Source organism: Protopterus annectens, chromosome 1.part0, assembly GCF_019279795.1.
Source record: "Protopterus annectens isolate FY-2018-M chromosome 1.part0, PAN1.0, whole genome shotgun sequence".
NCBI lineage: Eukaryota > Metazoa > Chordata > Ceratodontiformes > Protopteridae > Protopterus > Protopterus annectens.
In genome coordinates this window covers 1,542,961,644-1,542,980,812 of record NC_056725.1, presented here as the reverse complement: position 1 = coordinate 1,542,980,812, position 19,169 = coordinate 1,542,961,644, and the positions used below count along the sequence as shown (strand labels likewise).

The 19,169-nt window shown below is 40.8% G+C and overlaps 1 protein-coding gene across 1 annotated transcript in view; it reads left to right on the top strand.

Moving 5' to 3' along the window:
- The first annotated feature begins 10,923 nt into the window (after positions 1-10,923).
- MICALL1 (MICAL like 1) overlaps positions 10,924-19,169 on the top strand; it is a 977,256-nt gene continuing 969,010 nt past the window's right edge. Inside the window, exon 1 of the mRNA XM_044068010.1 lies at positions 10,924-12,497. Within this exon, the coding sequence (XP_043923945.1) occupies positions 12,355-12,497 (143 nt within the window). The 5' untranslated portion in view covers positions 10,924-12,354. The remainder of the gene's footprint in view (positions 12,498-19,169) is intronic.

The following is a 19,169-nucleotide window of genomic DNA, read 5'->3' as shown; positions in this document are numbered from 1 at the left end:
TCTTAATGGGGTCCTGGAGGGAGACAGAGAGGGAAATCCAGACCCTGGACTGAGTATGAACCTGTGTGCTCTTAAGAGAAATGCTACTTAATGCAGAGAGCTGCATCTGGAAATACTGTGTGCATCTATTTTTGTTCCAAGCGAATGTCTCTCTCCAGTGTTAGTGGTGAAGATTCAAGCTCCTTGATTAGTGGCCCAGAGAGTGGATGGCACTGGGGGAATAATGTGACAAGCAACCCATTGCAGTACCTCAAAAAATAAAATTTGTCAATGGCCCAGGCAGATCAGACATCTGAACAGTAAGTATGTATGATGAGATATATTTCCAAGACCAGTCCAGTAAGGAACAAATAATGTCAGAGCAGTGAAAAGGGCTAGGAAGTTGACCAACAGATTCATTAGACAACAGGTAAGAGAACTAGGTGGTTGGGTACTGCACCAGACTAATATCAGTTCACCGGAACTGTACGAAAATGATGGAGTTCACTTGTCACATTCAGGAACAATGTTATTTATAGAAAACCTTAAAGAAGGAATGGCAAAGTTGGCAGATGTGCTTGGGAGGAAGATGGCATGCAGGACAAGCCATCTTCCTGTGGCAGAAGAGCAGACTTGTAAAACTAAAATTGCAAAGGAGTATGCTTGTCCTAGGGAGGGATGCAGGCTCGGACAGCTTGGCACTTTTCTGGGTGGTCCACCGTATGGTGTAGCGGGCAGGCTGGGGGCCACAGCCTGGGGTCCTGCAAGTGAAAGATCCCCTTCAGCCACTGGTATCTGTCAGAAAGTTGACAAGGAACTATAGGTGTTTAGTTGTAGATCCCTTCAGCCACTAGTGTTGGTTGAGAATTTACAGGAGCTACAGTGGTAGGTTATGGCCTGGTTGACTGGATTTGACTTTCTTCCAAATTCTGTCCTTTGCACAAATCTGAATATACTTGGTTGGCATTGATTTGATTGGTATTGACTTATGATCTGGCACTGATTTGATACCTAATTTGATTAGCATAATAAATACATGACTGCGGCCATTTCTTCCACACAAGTGTGTGGTATGATTTATAAAATGATGTGCATGCATATTTTCATCCAAGGCAATAAAAAAGAAGTTATGAACTTACCATGATGTTCCATCTGAGCTGTCAATTTTCATGTATCCTCAATGAATGAGTTTGGTTCTCATCCCTAGGAACCAACTCGGCCTCTTGCTACAGCTCATGGGCACCAAAAACTCCCGAGCTTCCCCTTTTACCCATAGTACAACTGGTTCATTACCTCAGATTGACTTTGCTGACAGAATAAGTAGAAGAAGAGAAGGAAAGAACATTTTATATTTCCAACCAGGACTATGTGTGGTTCAGTCAAGATTTAAAGTAATCAGCCAGACTGTGATAAGGTAGAGATCACCCATTCTTCCAAAAGAATTAGTTAGGTGGTTTGAGGGTAGGGAGTTGAGAATACATGAAAATTGACAACTCAGATGGAATGTTATGGTGTGTACATAACTTCTTTATCTGAAGTTGTCAGTTTTCATGCTATCCTCAATGGATGGGACAGAGTCCCCAGCTACCTTATTTCCTGGGCAGACTAAGGAAGGATATTTCTAAGCACCACTGAGCCAAATGATGCTCTACCCCTGGAGACCAGATCCAATTTCTAATGAGTAATAAAGGTATGGGGTTTAGCCCATATTGCTGCTGCACATGTTGCCCATGGATGCTCTAGCCTGAAAAACAGCTGATGTAGCTACAGCTCTTGTGGAATGAACCTTTGGGAGCTTTGAAAGACTAACACCAGATATGGAATATGTAAAGGAAATGCAGTTAGCTAGCCATTTTGCTAAAGTGGCTTTGGATACAGTTTGTCCCAATTTGGTATGTGAGAAGGAGATAAAAAGCTGGTCTGATTTTCTGGTCTTTTGTCCTGTGCAGGTAGAAACTTAACCGTCTATGTACATCCAAAGAATATAAACAATACTCTCCTTTATTAAAATAGTTGGGAAAGAAAACTGGCAAGTTAATACATTGACTGATGTTGTTCTCAAAGACCACTTTTGGAAGGAATGAAGGGTTAGTTCTGAGTGAAACCCTATCCTTGTGAAAGATTAGATATGGAGGCTTAGATGATAGGGCTTGAATCTCTGAAATTCTTCTGGCAGAAGTGAGCACAACTAACAGACTAGACCTCCAAGAAAGGAACTTAATATTACAAGTATGGGCAGGTTCAAACGGTTGTTGAGTGATTGCTTGTAATACGAAGTTGAGGTCCCATGGTAGATTAGGGTCCATGAAGGAAGGTCGTAGCAGATGAGTACCCTTCAAGAAAGACTTACAGAGTTTGTGAGAGGTCAAAGAAGAGTCTTGGAAGCCAATATGGAAGTTGGAGATGGCTGCTAGTTGAACTTTGATGTTGGAGGCAGAGGCCCCACTATCAAAAATTAATGTCAAGAACTTCAGGATTTCATGAATTGGAGTTGAAATGGGTTCAATGTTGTTCTGCAGAGCCCAATATATAAACATCTTCCATTTACTAGAATACAGCTTTTGAGTGGAAGGCTTATGTGATGATAGTAATATGCACTGAATGGGAGAAGATAGCATAGGTTGTCTGGCTACTACTGGAAGTGGAGATACTAATCTACCAGCATGAGATTGCGAATATCAGGATGAATCATACCTGTCAGGTGAAACAGGAGATCTGGAATTGGATCCAGTATCCAAGGTTGTTTGATTAGGTGAGGCCAAAGGAAGGGGAACCAAATCTTTTGAGGCAAAAAGGAGGCTATGATAATGACTTTGCTCTTCGATTTGATGTTTTTCTGTAGAAATTTGGGAATCAAAGGTATTAGTGGAAAGGCATAAAGGAGACCAGGGGGCCAATTCTGAAGAAGACCATCCCTCAGGGTTTCCCCATTGGGGGGATTGGGGCAAAACATTTGCTGCTGCATTTGTTGTTTAGGGGAGAGGCAAACAGATCACAGCAAGGCTGGCCCCATGACCGAAAAATTCTCTTGGACACTCTCTGATTGAGGGATGACTTGTGAGGTAGAAGAATTGACCTGCTTAACTTGTCTGCTATTACACTGGACTTCCCCGGAATGTGAGTTGCTATGAGAAAGTGGTTTGATGAGATTGCACATTGCCACTCTTTCAGGGCTTCTCAACACAATGGATAAGACCTGGTTCTTCCTTGTTTGTTGATATATCAGACTACTGGCATGTTGTCTGTTTGAACCACAATTGTTCCAGAGGGGAGAGCATCCTGAAAGGCTTGCAGCTCTAAGAGGACTGCCGTTATCTCTAGAACAATTATGTGTAACAGGGCCTCTACTGGGGACTAAGTGCCTTGGACTGCCTTTCTATTGCAATGCCCCCCACACCCCAGCAGGGAGGTGTCTGTGGTCACTATGGCCTTGGGCTGAGGGGGAGGAAAGGGACGTCCTTATAGAATTTGTTCTGAATGAGTCTACCACATTAGATCTTTCTTGCAAATGTTAGTGATGGAAACTGGTGTGGACATGGGGACGGGAAAGTCTCGACCATTGTGCCACAAGCAACCACTGTAGAATTTGCATACGTTATCTGGCCAGGCGTACAAGAGTTATTGATGCTGCCATGGAGCCCAGTGTTCAGAGAACTAGTTTGGCTGGCACTTTGTTTTTGCTGATTATGCTCAAAACTTGTCTCTGAATTTTCCTTAATCTTTGATGAGGGAGAAAGGATATGGTGGTTCTTGTGTTTAAAATGGCACTATGAATTCTAGGACTTGGGTTGGCTCTAGGTGGCAATTTTTGCAGTTGACAGTTATTCTGAAAGAGGAGCATGTTTGAAGAACCTTTTGTCTGGCTTCTACAATTTGATGCCTAGTCATGGCAGTAATGAACCAGTCATCTAGGTGCAGAAACACTCGGAATCCATGCAGTCTCAAGTGAGCTGCTAGTACTGCCATGCATTTGGCGAACACCCTGGGGGTTATGGTAAAACTAAAGGGCAGCACTCTGAATTTGTAGTGACTGGCCCCCAGCTGGAAGCATTAAGAACCTCCTGGATCACCTGTGCATTTTTATGTGATAGTACACATCCTGGAAGTCGATGGAGCACATCCAGTCATTCTTTTCCACAGACAGAAGAATAGACTGAACCATGACCATCTGGAATTTGGTTTGACAAACAATTTGTTCAGTTTGCTGAGATCTAGAATAGATCTCCAGTACCCTGTCTCTTTGGCACTAAAAAGAACCTTGAGTAAATTCCAGATCCTATCCAGTCTGGGGGGACCTTTAGGATGACTCGCTTTTCTAGTAGCTTTTATATTTCTAGTACTGCTTGTTCCCTTTGATTGGGTGGAACATCCAGGATTCTTTTGTAAGGGCATGGGGTTAAAGGAATAAATAACCTCTGGATATAATTCTCTGCACCCATATGTCAGAAGTTATCTGAAGTCAGGCTGTCTGGTGCAGGAAAAAATGACCCCTGAATGCCTCCAGAGGGGGGCACTCACACCTCCTTTCAGAAGAGCTAGAAAGGTTTACTGAAGAATGAATCTCAGAAACCTTAGTTCCATGGACCCCCTTTGCCATGAGGGAGGCATCTTTCATCTGCCCCTGGGGGACCTGTCACTATGTGTGTCAGGAAAGGACCCCTGGGACTTCTTCAACCACATTTTTCCATCAGTGGTCTGGTTCCTGGCAAAAGGTCTGTGAGGAATGGAAAAATGTATGCCCACTGCAGAAAGAGTTTTTCCATCCTTCTCACACCTAGTGAGTGTGTCTTTAACTTTGGGCCCAAACAAAAAAGTGCTGTCAAAGGCAGCATTAATGAACATAGACTTGAAGGGTACCGCAAAGTCACACAAATGCATCCAAGCGTGTCTCCTTAAGGTTACATTTGAACCAATGGCTCTTGTCATCCCTTCAGCTGCATGAGAAATGAGCCTCATGTAAGAGTTGGAAAGGGAAGTAATGGTGGCCAACTGAGTAGGTACGGAGTCCTGAACCTTGTCAGAAATGGCTCCTGAGAAGGTATCCGAAAGTTCTTTAATCAGATCCCACTGCAACATCATAAAATGTGTCAGGTAATTCAAAGACCATAAACTAAAGGTTGATGAATCATAAATTTGCTTCCCTATCCTATCCATCATCTTGGATTCCCTATTAGGAGGATGAATAGTGGAACTTTCATCTGCCAGTTCCTTTTTGGTACCTGCTGCCATGGCCATGGCATCCACTGGTAAGCCATTGGTCCAGAAGGATTTGTCTAAGGGTGCAGTTATGATTTTGTCTGGTCTCTGGGTTATAGGCTCAATAGAGTTGGGGGTCTTCCATGCCCACTGAGAAATCAACTCAATAAGCTCATCAGTGGGCAGAGTCACCTAAGAGGTAGATGGTTAGGTGCCAAAAGCCTGCATGTACACAGATTCCTCTGACGTGGGATTGCTGGACTGCCAACCACCTCTCTGTTTCAAAATTTCCAGAATGTCGCCAAAGGAGACATCATCAAGAGGTGATCGTGGGAATCCTTTACCCTCCTCAAAATCAGTGTCTTCAGTGTATGATTCTTCAGGGGAATCAATGTGTTTCCTCTTATGCTTCCATTTCAGCGGAACCTTCTCAGTGGGAAGCTCTGGGAAGGTGTCAGAAAAAGACATTCCCAAATGTGGGGTTCCCTGAGGCCATGGCACTCACTGTCCAGCAGGAGGAAGTGGATGAGGCTCTGGTGCAAGGAGTGACTTGGAAGGTTGTTCCAAGGGTGGGGGTAGAAATTACTGATGTCTTGGAACAGACAAGGCCCTCTCCATTACCTCAAAAGCCGATCAACCCATGGCAGGAAGGGAATCTGGGTCTGAAAGAACAGAGTTTGGCACCACAGTCTCCCCCTCGACCAGGGCAGATCCCTCCTGAGGCAGAAGCTGGAGCCGAGCTGATCTATGCTGAGGCTCCAAGGAGAAGAGACGACTCCAAAAAAACTTAGGTCTATTCAAACTCCTTGGAACTGACAGGACAGGTACAGCTTTGGGAGGTCTCCTGCTACGAGCGAGCCAGAGAGCTCAACGACATAATTGGCTCTGATGATGAAGAAGACAACTTTAGGACCGAGGCAGTCGGTGCCGGACAACTCAGAACTGAGGACTCTGAACTTACCGCAAAAGCCAGAGAAGGAAAGGTGCTTGGAGGGATGGAAGTAGAAGGACCTTGACCCAATGGAGTAGGAGGCCTAGAGATTCCAGTGACTCCTTGTGCCCAGAGTATCTTCCTCACCACTCTTTCCAGCTCTTCCTCAGTGAAGCTTCAGGAAGAACAGGTGGATTTTGCAGAAGAAGAAGGATGGTACTGGAAGGAGGAAGGCAGTCTATCAGGAAAGGGATCAATGGATATGGAATACCTGGACCTAGGGATTGTTATAAATTCTTTAGTCAGCACCGATGAAGATGGTTTCAGGTCATTGTCTTTTCTGAAGGCAATGCTGAGGAAACTTTCAGCACCTTCTGTTAAGCTGTAGGTTCCGACAAAGCAGGTGGAACTGACAACTTGCACTTTTTAATATTCAGTGCCGAAATAAGTATCGGCACTGAAGAACTCCGCTTTTTTGCCTCCGAAGATTTAAGGAGGAGGTCAAGGAAGATGGACTTGATTTGGAGGATTTAAATTTATATTTATTTATTTATTTACATTTGTTGACTAGAAGTGTCCGAGTGGACGTAGGTCCATTTTCAGCAGTGGCCCGGGGGAGTAAAGCTCCACAGTTAAAATAAACAGACAGTAGTTACATTGGATTACATAACGATTAACAATTTGATTAACATGGCAATTAATTACAAACATATTTACAGATGAAGAACATAGTACATCAGTAGACAACTAGAATCTTTATCTGCAAAGTACATAACAGACATTAACAAATGTTACAATAAGAAGTTCTGCTGTATAATAAGTACTAGGCTTATGAGCATCTGAGCTTCCTGTTAGGATCTTTAGTCGATGACCCAGAAATAAGCTCACCGAAGGAGGAGGGTATCAGTCCCTGTAAAATCAATTTATTTTTGTGCTCCACTAGTGCCCGATGGCTAAAAGAGTGACAAATGGAGCAGTCTTCTTGTAAATGATGGAGTTCTGAGCAAAAAACACATAGCGAGTGCTGATCTGAATATGGAATTTTGTGAGACCACTTAGCACATCTCTTAAACCCCACAGGGTTTTTTTTTTCTTTTTCTTGTCTTTATCCGCCATGTCCAGACCAGGAAGACAGAAGTCACCACATACACACTCAGAGATTCACACACACACACACACACACACACACACACACATACACACACACACACACACACACACACATGCACACAAAGAGAGACACTCATAAAAATAGAAAACTTTTTTTGTTTGTTTTAAATACAGTGTGTACAAAAGTAAGGAAATACCAGCAATGGTAAAAGGGAAACTACCAAAGGGTAGAGGGAAAGGTACTAATAATAGTACATAAGCAACATATAAAAAAGGGGGAGGAAACCAGCAAGAAAGGTGTGATAGGTATATTAATAAGAAGATTTGAAAAAAGGGGAAATATAAAGCAAAAAGACTATACAAAAATCACTTACCTAAACAGCTCCACTGTAAGGCAAAAACCAAGTCTGAAACTTCTTCTTCTTCTTCTTTTTTTCAGCTGTTTCCATTAGGGGTCATCACAGCGGATCATCTGTTTCCATTTCTTCCTGTCCTCTGCATCCTTCTCTGTCACACCAACCACCTGCATGTCCTCTCTCACCACATCCATAAACCTTAACTTAGGCCTTCCTCTTTTCCTCTTATCTGGCAGCTTCATCCTTAGCATCCTTTTCCCAATATACTCAGCATCCCTCCTCAGCACATGTCCAAACCATCGTAATCTCGTCTCTCTAGCTTTGTCTCCAAACCATCCAAACTGGGCTGACCCTCTAATATACTTATTCCTAATCCTGTCCACCCTCGTCACATCCAGTGCAAATCTTAACATCTTTAATTCGGCCATGTCCATCTCTGACTCCTGCCTTTTTGTCAATGCCACTGTCTCCAACCCATATAACATAGCTGGTTTCACTACCCTCTTTTAGACCTTCCCTTTCACTCTTACTGGTACTTGTCTGTCACAAATCACCCTTGACACTCTTCTCCATCCACTCCATCCTGCCTGTACTGTCTTCTTCACCTCTCTTCCACATTCGCCAGTACTCTGAACTGTTGATCCCAAGTATTTAAACTCATCCACCTTTGCCAACTCTACTCCCTACATCCTCACCATTCCTCTATCCTCCCTCTCATTCACACATATATTCCATCTTAGTCCTGCTGACCTTCATTCCTCTTCTCTCTAGAGCATATCTCCACCTCTCCAGGGTCTCCTCAACCTGCTCCTTACTCTCACTACAGATCACAATCCCAAAACCAAGTCTGAAACTGATAGTGGCAAACTAGATCTGAGGTAAAGAAACTGTTGCATTGTGGGTAAAGGGGGAAGGAAGCTTGAGAGATTTTAGTGCCCATGAGCTGTAGCAAGTGTCTGAGTCTCGGACCTGATCCCATCAGTTGAGGATAACATGAACATTGACAATTTTAGATTATTTGCATAGCCGGCTTTAGACACCAGCGAACCCTGCAGTTGCTGGGGGCCCCCCTGTTCCCTGGGGGCCCCCCAACCACAGCAAGTTATCTTATCCTGATATTTTGTAACATGTCTCTAAAACCAACAAAAGCTAGTACAGCATTCTTGTATACTTAATAAACCACATGGATAATAACTTTTACTTATATCTCCTTTAACTTTCAAAAATATTTCTGGTTGTAGTAACAGTGTTTTGTCAAGTAACAGGCATCAGAATTCCATTAAATATTTTACTACTGACATAGTGCTCCTGACTTTGTTAAATCCTGTTGTTGGACAGTTTTTCCACTAAAACTATCTATATAGCCAGTTTTAGGCCCCTGCTATACCCGTGGCTGCAGGGGGCCCCTTTAATCATCCTTGATAGTGTGGGGGGCCCATAAAAGCTACTGCTGGTTGGGGAAAAATGAGGAAGAAAAAACTGTGTGTGTGTGTGTGTGTGTGTGTGTGTGTGTGTGTGTGTGGGTTTGTGTGAGCACGCGCATAACAAATATCACTGATTTCTGTCTGTGCACGCACCCAATAATGCCAGGACACAGACATTATTCTTCTGGGTATCAATAAAAAAATGTACCAAACAAGTAATTATATTTCAAAAGTAAGACATAAAATATATCCCAGAACATTCAGAGACTTAGATCTTGGAGCCTGGTGGCCCCCACTCACCAGGCCGTATAAATGGATAATGGGGGCTACCTTAATCATCCTTGACTTTGTGAGGAGCCTCACAAAAGCTATGGCTAGTGGAAGAAAAATGAGGACAAAAAATATATCAATTTTCTGATTGAGCTGTGTAACCTCAACAAGGCTGAGGTATGACCCTTTTAGGATAAAGCTGATAATAACCTCTGGTTTCAACCACACCCATTCTAAAACCAGCCCTGCTTGAATATGTGTGTACAGAAAGCTGCTGTAGGTTATGGGGGGTGGAGATTGCGTGGTTATCACAACTTTAATTTTCATCACAATCAAACCTTTGAGGTTTTCACATGAAGTCATTATAGCTTATGTTTGAGCTGAGGACAGTGTGGTGATTGTTTATTTACTTTTCACACAGACCTCAGAGGTATAAAAAGAAGGTTACTATAGCTTGTGTAGGGGTTGTGTACTGTCTAGAAGCAACAAATTAGAATATATTACTGAAATCATTCTCACAATCACACATCAGGCACATATACACAGGGCTGACTTTGATGGTTAGGGGTGAGGAAGCATGCGATGTATATGTATATCAGCAGTCACTTGAAATATATGGCTAAGGCAATTTAAACCTCTGCTTTCATCCTAGTCTAACACCAGAGGGATGTATAGGCAGCAACTGTCTTTTGTGGGGGGTTAGGGAAGGTGGCAATATTCCCAGATAAGACCTATGTATTCCCACAACTGGCTTGTTAGTTTATTGTGAGCTACTATTTTTGTCAGCTTTGAACATTAAGCTTTGGGCACAACTTATGACTTCCTTGAAAGAAAAAAATAAGACTGAAATTATTTTCTTTTTCATGATTTTTTTTAGGCCATCATTGGAGTAAAATGCTGAGAAAATGCTCTAAAATGTATCCGAGGGCACATATATAACCCCTATGGCTTTGGAGTCACCGGCTTGAGTTATTTCCTAAATGGTTATTACTGTGCTGTCTTGGTCAGGAAAGGTTTGCTGAAAGGATGCAAGGAAAACTAAAGCTGAACAGCAACAGTGAATTTCTTTCCTTAATAATTTCTGTTCAAGCCATTATTCGATGAAAAGGTTGTGTAAAGAGAAAGAAACTTTAAAATGTACTTCAGAGCATATAGAAATTATGGCTTCTTGAAAAAGCTGAGAGTAAGGCAAAATGTGAGCAGAAGAAGAAAAGTAATGTGCATGGTATGGGGAGGCCAAGAGAAGGGGGGGGGGGGGGTCAGAGAAGAGGACTCGATGGGGCGGGGGGTGGGGGTGGGGTGGGGTGTTGAAACAGTAGGCCTAGTCATCACTTCATTTAAGTCCAGACATGTTCATAGAGTTGTTGTAATGTATCATTGTTGCATCTAAATGCCAATAACTGTAAGTGTCCCTTTGTTAGCCAGGTCAACAAAGTGTGGTATATAGGCCTGCTGTAATGTAAGAGCTTGTAGCTACAGGTCTGTCTGTGTACTATTCCTAAATGTTTGCAACATAAACTAAAAGGTTTCTTAGGAGGTGTGGTATTGACAGGACGATACTTATACTGGAAGTGCCGAGACGGCCCCCCAAAATGCTAACACCGGCCCTGATTATTTGTTTGTTCATCATGAGCACGTTACCATCTTAAGGCAAATGAACATAAATATCATTTAGTAAGCGTTCTGCAACAATTTAATGGAATGTGGAATCTGGGTGGAGAAGACTGGTTTAACTGGACTTACACTCACACTCTGGCATCCACTCCCCAGAAACTAGCAGCTTTTCTTGTGAGAATTATGCACAGACGTCTGTAATTTCCGAGATTTCAGCAACTCAGTTCTTAAAAAACCTACGGGCTTGACTGGTCGTTATTTCAGACTCTTTTTTTTCCAGAAATCATTAGGATTTTTATTTTTTTTAATATATAACCAAATGCTGACGCTAAGTTAGAGAACTGGAATAAAGTGCAGCCTGATATGTTTCATCAACAGATGTGTCACAGTGTATGACCGTCAGCAAAGGGTGTGATTGCTGCGGGAGACAGCTGCTTTGTATCTCTTTTGAAACGGCAGACAGCAAGCTCTGTATATGTAGAATCCAACACTATTTTTGTGTTTTGGAGTGAGTTTTGGAAGCATGTTGGTATGAAAAAAAACTGGCATTTGACCGATTGTGTAAAACTTTTTTTTTTGGTCTGATGATTTTTTTTTTACTGCGTGGAAAAAAAGGAACAAGTGTTATGATGTCTGGTTTCACAGAAGGTATGTTCACTTTCATTGCGGAATACTGAAGGGTGAGAGAAGGTTTTTTTTTTAAACGGTTGTTCGCAGCTATTTTGGTCTTAATATACATATTTTGAGGAGTCTAAAGAAAATCTGGAGAGCTTCTAGACAAGAGGAGGATGAGCTATGCACGTGACTGAGAACATTTGAAGACTGTTTCATTCAGCGTTTTTGTCTTGGTGGCAGTTTTACACAGAAAGTGATTTGGTTATGTACAGCGATGTTTCTCAGAGTTTGAGAAGTGTGCAGTTATACTTAAGTTTATACACCTTTTCAACACGCTGAAGGGGTTCCTTCAGCTTGACTCCATACATCACTACCTGCTTCAAAAACGATAACCAGGTCACTCCGGTACGGAGAACATGGACTGTAGAAGTAGAACCAAGTCCTGCATAACACACTGTGTGGGAAGTTACTGTTCCGATGTTATACCTTCTTGTTACAGTTAATACTGTTTGAGCCAGGAGTCCTGTCCCAGGACTAGTTTAGTTCTTTCTCCCCAGATTGGCCTCTTTATTTTATTCTGAAACCTGCATGGGGTTTCAAGTCCCTAGCTACTAAGGCAAATGTCAGGTGTATCTTTCCACCAAAGAGCTCTCGGCTTAAAAAGTGGTACATTTTAAACAGTGGTTATTGCTGCCACTTATACATTGCTGTTGAGATTATTTACAGGATTATGATTTTTATCGGAAACCTTGTTGCTTTGTCTGGAACGATGCTTGGAATATAATGTACTAAGTGGGAATGCCAGTCTTGTTTAACTTATTTCCTTGGATTTACTAAGTCTTTGCTTTTTATTGGAATAATGTCCGCTACCAGGGCTCTGCAGGAGTGGTGCCGGCTGCAGTGCCAAGGGTACCCTAATGTGGAGATTAAAAACATGAACAGCTCCTTCAAGGACGGACTGGCCTTTTGCGCTATAATCCACAAACACCGGCCTGATCTCATGTAAGTTACTCATGTTATTATTTTAAAGTGTGTATGTGTGCTAGAATAATCCGTTATCTTTATTATTCTTCCCAAGTGGGGGGCGGGGTTAGGCCGCAAAGCCTGGGTGTGGAGTTGGGTAACGCCGATAGGAAGTAATATGGGTCTGGCTTTGGCAGAACGTTTGCATGATTTGATCTGTAAACATAAAGCAATATTTTAAAATAAAGCCTGTTTCTTTCCTAATGAGCAGTAATGTTACTGGCATTTTACTCAAGTTGTTCTAGTTGTAAAATGAAGTTTGAAAAATATCATATAAAATGGGCTCATGGTATGTAAAAAATAAATACCAGTTTAGCTCGAGATTGTAGGCATTCTTGTGCCCAGTACATTTTTAGCTTAGTTTTTAGCACTGGATACAGTTTGCATTTCTGTGCCGAGTTTTTTTTTTTTTTTTTAAGCTCTGGATACAGTTTGCATTTTCAGTGGCAAGTTAAATAAGAACATGATGCATGTGCTGCAGTAAACTTCTTTTGGATGAGTCATTTTTTTTCCAGAGTCATGGGAGATGCATGGGTTGGATCATGATGCATAAGTCATTCAAGTGATGGTAGCGCTTCCAAAGCCCTATTCAGACAGTACTTCTTTGGACAGGAAACTATAGTATGTAGTGGTTGCACTTGGTTTCTTAGCGGTTCCCAAGACAAGACAAACCATCATAGTGCTGGGGGGCCGACTTTAATATTTTTTCTTGACAGGAGACCTAGATAATAACCTTTTTGTATTATTTATTTATTTATTTCACATTTACAGCATTTATTTATTTCACATTTGGTAACCGGGAGAATAAAATGTGTAGGTATCGGATGTTTCAACTGTCCCTGATTTTGGCCCAAAATGTTGTCTTCCCACCCCAACAGATTTTATGAGAAAATGTGGCTGATAATGACAGTAATCAGACTTTAACATGCATTTTCTGAAACAAATTGTTTATTTCCTCTTATTCTGTTGACTTCTTGGGTTATTCTGATATTTTAAAAAGTGTGCTTGATTAATTTCAAATAGTCTATAGTGATCACTGTATTACCCCAGTAAACAAACTAAAATAAAGTTGCCCTTGAGTCTGGAGGTAAGTGGTTGAGAGGTGTGGTAGTTTTATATATATATATATATATATATATATATATATATGTGTGTATTTTTTTTTTGTCTTTTTCTGTTATGCAGCCAGATAGTGTATTTTCTCTATTCTGTTATGCAGCCAGATAGTGTATTTTCTCTGTTAAACTGCTGCTGGCAGTATTTCCGAAGAGGTTCTGTGAAAATGAGTTGGAGTTGGAGCTGGAGCTGAAACCTTTTAAAAACAAAATGGGCAGTTACAGGTGTACTATTTTATGGGATAAGAGCCTAGTGTTTTCAGTTTAACAGAAACACAGTTTGTTTATTGAATTTATTGTACTTAAATGCATATTATTGCTTAGTGTGTGTCAGGCTGTCTGATTTACTCATAATTAATAATCATAACAGATCTATGCTGAAAAGTGACTGCAGCCTTTCGTTTATTAAGCCTGTTAAATTCCATTTAGAGCAAACACCAATTCGGTGCCACTTGCAAACCCAGTCAGTGTAGTCATCAGTGTTTTGTGAATTAATGCCCAACTTTTACAATCGTCAATGTAATCAAAGCCGCAAACAATAACTGGTTTTGTGTGTGTGTGTGTGTGTGTGTGTGTGTGTGTGTGTGTGTGTGTGTGTGTGTGTATACAGAGGGCAGTACTCGGCAAGCTGCCATTTAGGCCAGTCTGTCTCTAGAGTATTGAACCATCACAGCATGCAGATTTGATACAAAAGCTGAGAAGTTTGCAAAAATCCAGGAATTGCCAGCAGTCATCACTGGGTCCAAGCCTGCCTGCTGTGGAGTAAAGCATGCAAAGGTCCACCCCATGTTCAGGACCCCAAGCCATGTGGTGGTGGCCACAGCTTGCCAGCATGAGGGTCAAGCTGTCTTAGCCTGTGCTGTCTCACCCCTGGTCATTCAATCAAAATTCAGATTTCCAAAACTACCCTTTTGCCCATGTACATGGCTGCAACAACACTCCAGTCTTGTCTTCAGTGGCCCTTCCTAGGGAAGGAAAAAACCCTTAAAAAAACACTGTGGGGAAAAACAGAAAATTTATTTATGATTGCTAGTTTTTAATTGCCTTATTGAGCCAACAAGGTTTTAACCTCCGTGGCAGCCACACACTTGCTGTCATGACGATAAGTAGATGGGTGGATTTCTTTCTTGCTGCTTTGGCACACTTTTTTGTAATCTAATCTAACCTCCATTTTTAACTGCTGTTCCTGTCCCAGCTACCTGTTCAGTTTTACCCTACCTTCCAGACTCTCCTACTTTCCTGCCTGTCCTATCCCGACCCGTCTATCTGGTGGGCTTTTTTCACCAAGGCAAATTTGCTGGGCCGCTGCTCTTGGCCTAAGTCCATTCTCTGTAAGGCAGTCTGGTAGTCTTTTCCCCTCTCCTTTTCTACAGTTGAAATCTAGCACTGTATATGTTGTGAATAATTCATCTTTTTAGTTTCACTTTTTGTTAGCTGTCCTTGTTAGTTCTAAGTTGTCATGGTTTTTAAACTACCCAGCATTATTACTGCTTGAAGAATCTAGTGAGTACATTTTAAAGTTATAAAAATGAATAATGTCTACATTTATGAACCCAAATTGGTCTAGAATACTGGAAGCAAAACTGAACAACTAAATATTTGTTTTTATATTTAAAAAAAAATAAGGATTTCCTGAATTAATTTATTTATTTGCTGTTTGTTGACCGGGTAAGTGGGCTTATGTTCATTTTCAGCCATGACCTGAGCTCACAGAGTAGTTTGACAGAAGAAAGCAATATACCAGTCTTGCTTATACAGAGTTCATATATCGTATACATAGCATACAGTTATTTTACAAAGTCAAAAATCAGGATACACTCAAAATGCAGTAATGTGCTCTGTCCAAGTGGTGCAATAGGTTGTAAACTTCAGGAGTGCTTTACAGTATTTTATTAAAATGGGAAGAAAATGTAATGTTTAGGATGAATTAGCCATTGTCTTTGAAGCAATTGTACCTTGCTGTATCCTGTTAGCTTTTTTTGTAGTGCCTTTTTGAATTCATGCAGTGTTACCAAGGAAATTATTTCTGTTGGCAGTTGTTTCCAAGCAGTAGGTCTAGATCTAGTAAAGGCTTTTTCATCAAATAGTTTTTTTGAGGCTTGGATAGGGAGAGTCGTACAGTCTTTATGGTTTTCACTTAAGGAGTGAATATATTTTTCAGTGGTAGTTTTATTCTCAAAGATGGGCAGTATCCTAGAGGGTGTAGCAGAAAAAGGGTCCTAGCTTGGGCAGGAAGCCAATTTAGTGCGTTAATGAGGTCACAGTGATTAGTGTGGGAGTTTGCTAAATGTTAATATATTTTGTTTTCAGTTATCTGAACTGTGTGTGTTCGGGTTAGTAAAGGTAAAATGTACTGTATTTTTGGGAGAAGTATAGTCTTTGCTATGGCTGCTCTGGATATGAGGGAAAAGGAGGTGTGCCTGCCTGCTGTGGACTTACCATAAATTCTCACAGTGTTTTCATCAGTTTTGCTACAGACTTCAATTCAGAAGGTATGTAAGAACTGAGACTGAGGATATAGCATGCAGAGTGCTACTGTATATTAGCGTAAATTCCACAGGGATGTTACAGATGTGAGGTCCATAGTGCATCTGCCAAATGTCAACATATTTCATAGTAAGATTGTGAACTGCACTCCTCAAAGTTGGCTAAATCAGACATTTACTGTTTATTTTATTTATTTATTTCTGCTTAGTTCCTTGCCATACTACGTGAACATTTTCATGTATGTATTGTATTGTATTGTATTTCCATCCATTCTGTATATTCCTTTATTGCATGTTATGTAATTACTTCAGAAATATGTATACTTAAAATGTGATCTGTGCTTTATCTTTGTTCTTACTGTTTGTTTACTTAAAACTTTTTTTTTTTTTTTTTTTTTTTTTTTTTTTTTTTTTTTTTTGGGAGCTTTTCTCCTCGGGTCTCTGCTGATAAAGGGCTTCTAAGAACCCAGACAGACTAACCCGGTTAACAAATGTAAAAATAAATAAATAATTGTGAACTGCACTCCTCAAAGTTGGCTAAATCAGACATTTACTGTTTTATTTTAATTTGTGTTGGCACGATTAGTATAAATTTAACTGGTTTGTAAAGGTGCAGACTGGATTGGTGTACCAAGACGAGCAGACAACTTGAAAAATATAGTTTGTTTTTGTTTTGTTTTTTTTTTTGTTTTAATAGAAATCTTCATTAAACTGTTTCATTTGGATGCTTCTCTCTCTCTCACTCTCTCTCTCTCTCTCTCTCTCTCTCTCTCTCTCTCTCTCTCTCACACCCTGTTTGTAATTCACTTTCAAGGTTTGTGCATCTGGTCTGATGTAGTGCCTTGCAGTGTTCTCATAGTCTGCGACTGAGTACCAGTTCCTGTTTGGTCTGCTCTTTCTTGATTGACTCGGCAACAGCCAGTTCTGTACATCTTTGCTTTCCCTAGTAAGGGCTAGGGGGCAGTGTCCCTGATTTTTAAAATCAAAATGTAACTTTTTTCAGGAGTTGCCTTGTAAATGTAAATGTCCTTAACCATCCATGGCCTGCTGCTTCATTCTTAATACCCTCTGTCATACACCTGTCAAAGCAACCCTCTGATGGAAGACAGATTTTGTATCACTGTGAGCTGTAGCTCACTTACCTGCCTTTATACCCAGTATGTCTTTTCTTCTTCTGGCTGAGATCAAGCTGGCCATGGTCTTCAAAACCTTTTCTTCTTAATTCGTAGTAGATGATCTGGAGCAGACAGTGCAACTTTGTCGAGTGCATGTCACCTTCATGCACTTTTTTGTATTTTATCCTGTCTCTCTCTCTGCCTTTGCCATCAAACTCTGCCCAACTCCTAGACTCCCTATTGCTTCTGCAGTCTTCTGCCCCAGCATCCTGCATCACTGTGTTGGGGGTCTTCCCATTCCAGGAAGAAATTTTCTTTTGGATCCCATACCTTTGTCAGGGAGTGGTGTGTGAAAGTGTCAAAAACTGTAGGCAGTCATTCATGGCATTGCTAATTTTGTTTTTGTACCTTGTCTGCCATTGTGATCTGTAAGTAAACTATAAAAGTGGGGCCAGCAGCACTAGACAACTGCTTACAGTTTGATAATTCGATAAGTGGGCTGGTCAGAAGACCCTTTCAGCCATAGCCAGGGCCCATGGAGCAACATTTGAAATTATACAGGAGAAGACGTAAGACAAAAATAAGATGGTTGCAATACATCTTTAAAACACTCTATAACTGCAAAGAATAGATAACCATATTTTGCATGTGAAGTGCATGCAAAACAATTTGACAAGCAGTCAAAGAAGAATGATTACAGCAAAGGTTTAAAAGCCCTTTTATAATATGTGCACTTCCTTTGGAGAATTAGTTGATTTGGGATTGATTGCAAACTCGGTTGAACTGTGAGGTGCAGTTATAGCATCTGTGGCAATAAAGTGAAGTTCACTTTTTAGCTGACTGGCTGGTTATGGTGTATGGTGGCTACCTTTCAACCATTCCCTTCAGATAAATTTGTCCTGGCATACACAGGGTTACATTCTTGCAGTTAGCTTAACTACCACTAGCCCCCAGGGGTCTGGTAAGCTAGTTATGGGTGGCTTAATTCCCATCCCCCATACCTCACAGTTGGATTCTGTTGCACCCAGGTCACTCAGGCTGTAGTCGGAGCTCTATGACTTTGTGATATGGAGCCTGCAGGATTATTTTCCCCTTTAATTTTGTCATTGTGCCTTTTTACTCTCTCTCTTTCTGGAAAAAGTGTTGAAACTCTAATATTATAGATTTCATGGAAACTTATTTTTTATGAGTCATGTATATGTTTTCTGTTATAATTTTTATATGTTTTAATTTTGATTTTAGTTAAATTTGACATAACTGTTCGTTTTGACACTGTCTTCTCTTATGTAGTGGTCCATGTCAATTTACTGAAAAGCAAAATAACAAAATCCATAACATATTGAATGTACAATGTTGAAATATCCAAATGCTAAATTGTTAAAATCAAAATACTTACCGTCCTACATGCGTAGAGAGCTGGAACCCCCCCCCCCCCAACAGAACTGATATTAGAGTTTGTGTCTTGAGTTTCACTAATAGGGGAGGGATATTGTTTATTGACTGGCTCTGTACTGGTGCTGTGTGTGTGTGTGTGTGTGTGTGTGTGTGTGTGTGTATGTAGTACATGCATGCTTTTAGTAAGTATTGTTTGAGTTCAGTATTTTCAAGTTTCAACATTTTGACATTCTCAGGATTTTGAATTCAGAATTATGACTTTCAGTATATTACAATTCAGTAATTTGTCACATAGGTTGTGCTGTGTGTGAAGTGATTTGTGTGCTTCGCTGTTGTCATAACATTGTTGCAGCTTCATTAAGACCAAACACAAATAATTTTTCTTTATTGCAGCTTCATTAAGACCAAACACAAATAGTATCACTTAGATCACATTGACCTTAGCTTGAAATAATTAATGAAAAGAGGGGAAAAAAGGCATAACTGAACAAGAACCCTGTGATATATTTAGAGCTGTGGTAAACTCTTAAAAAATCACTA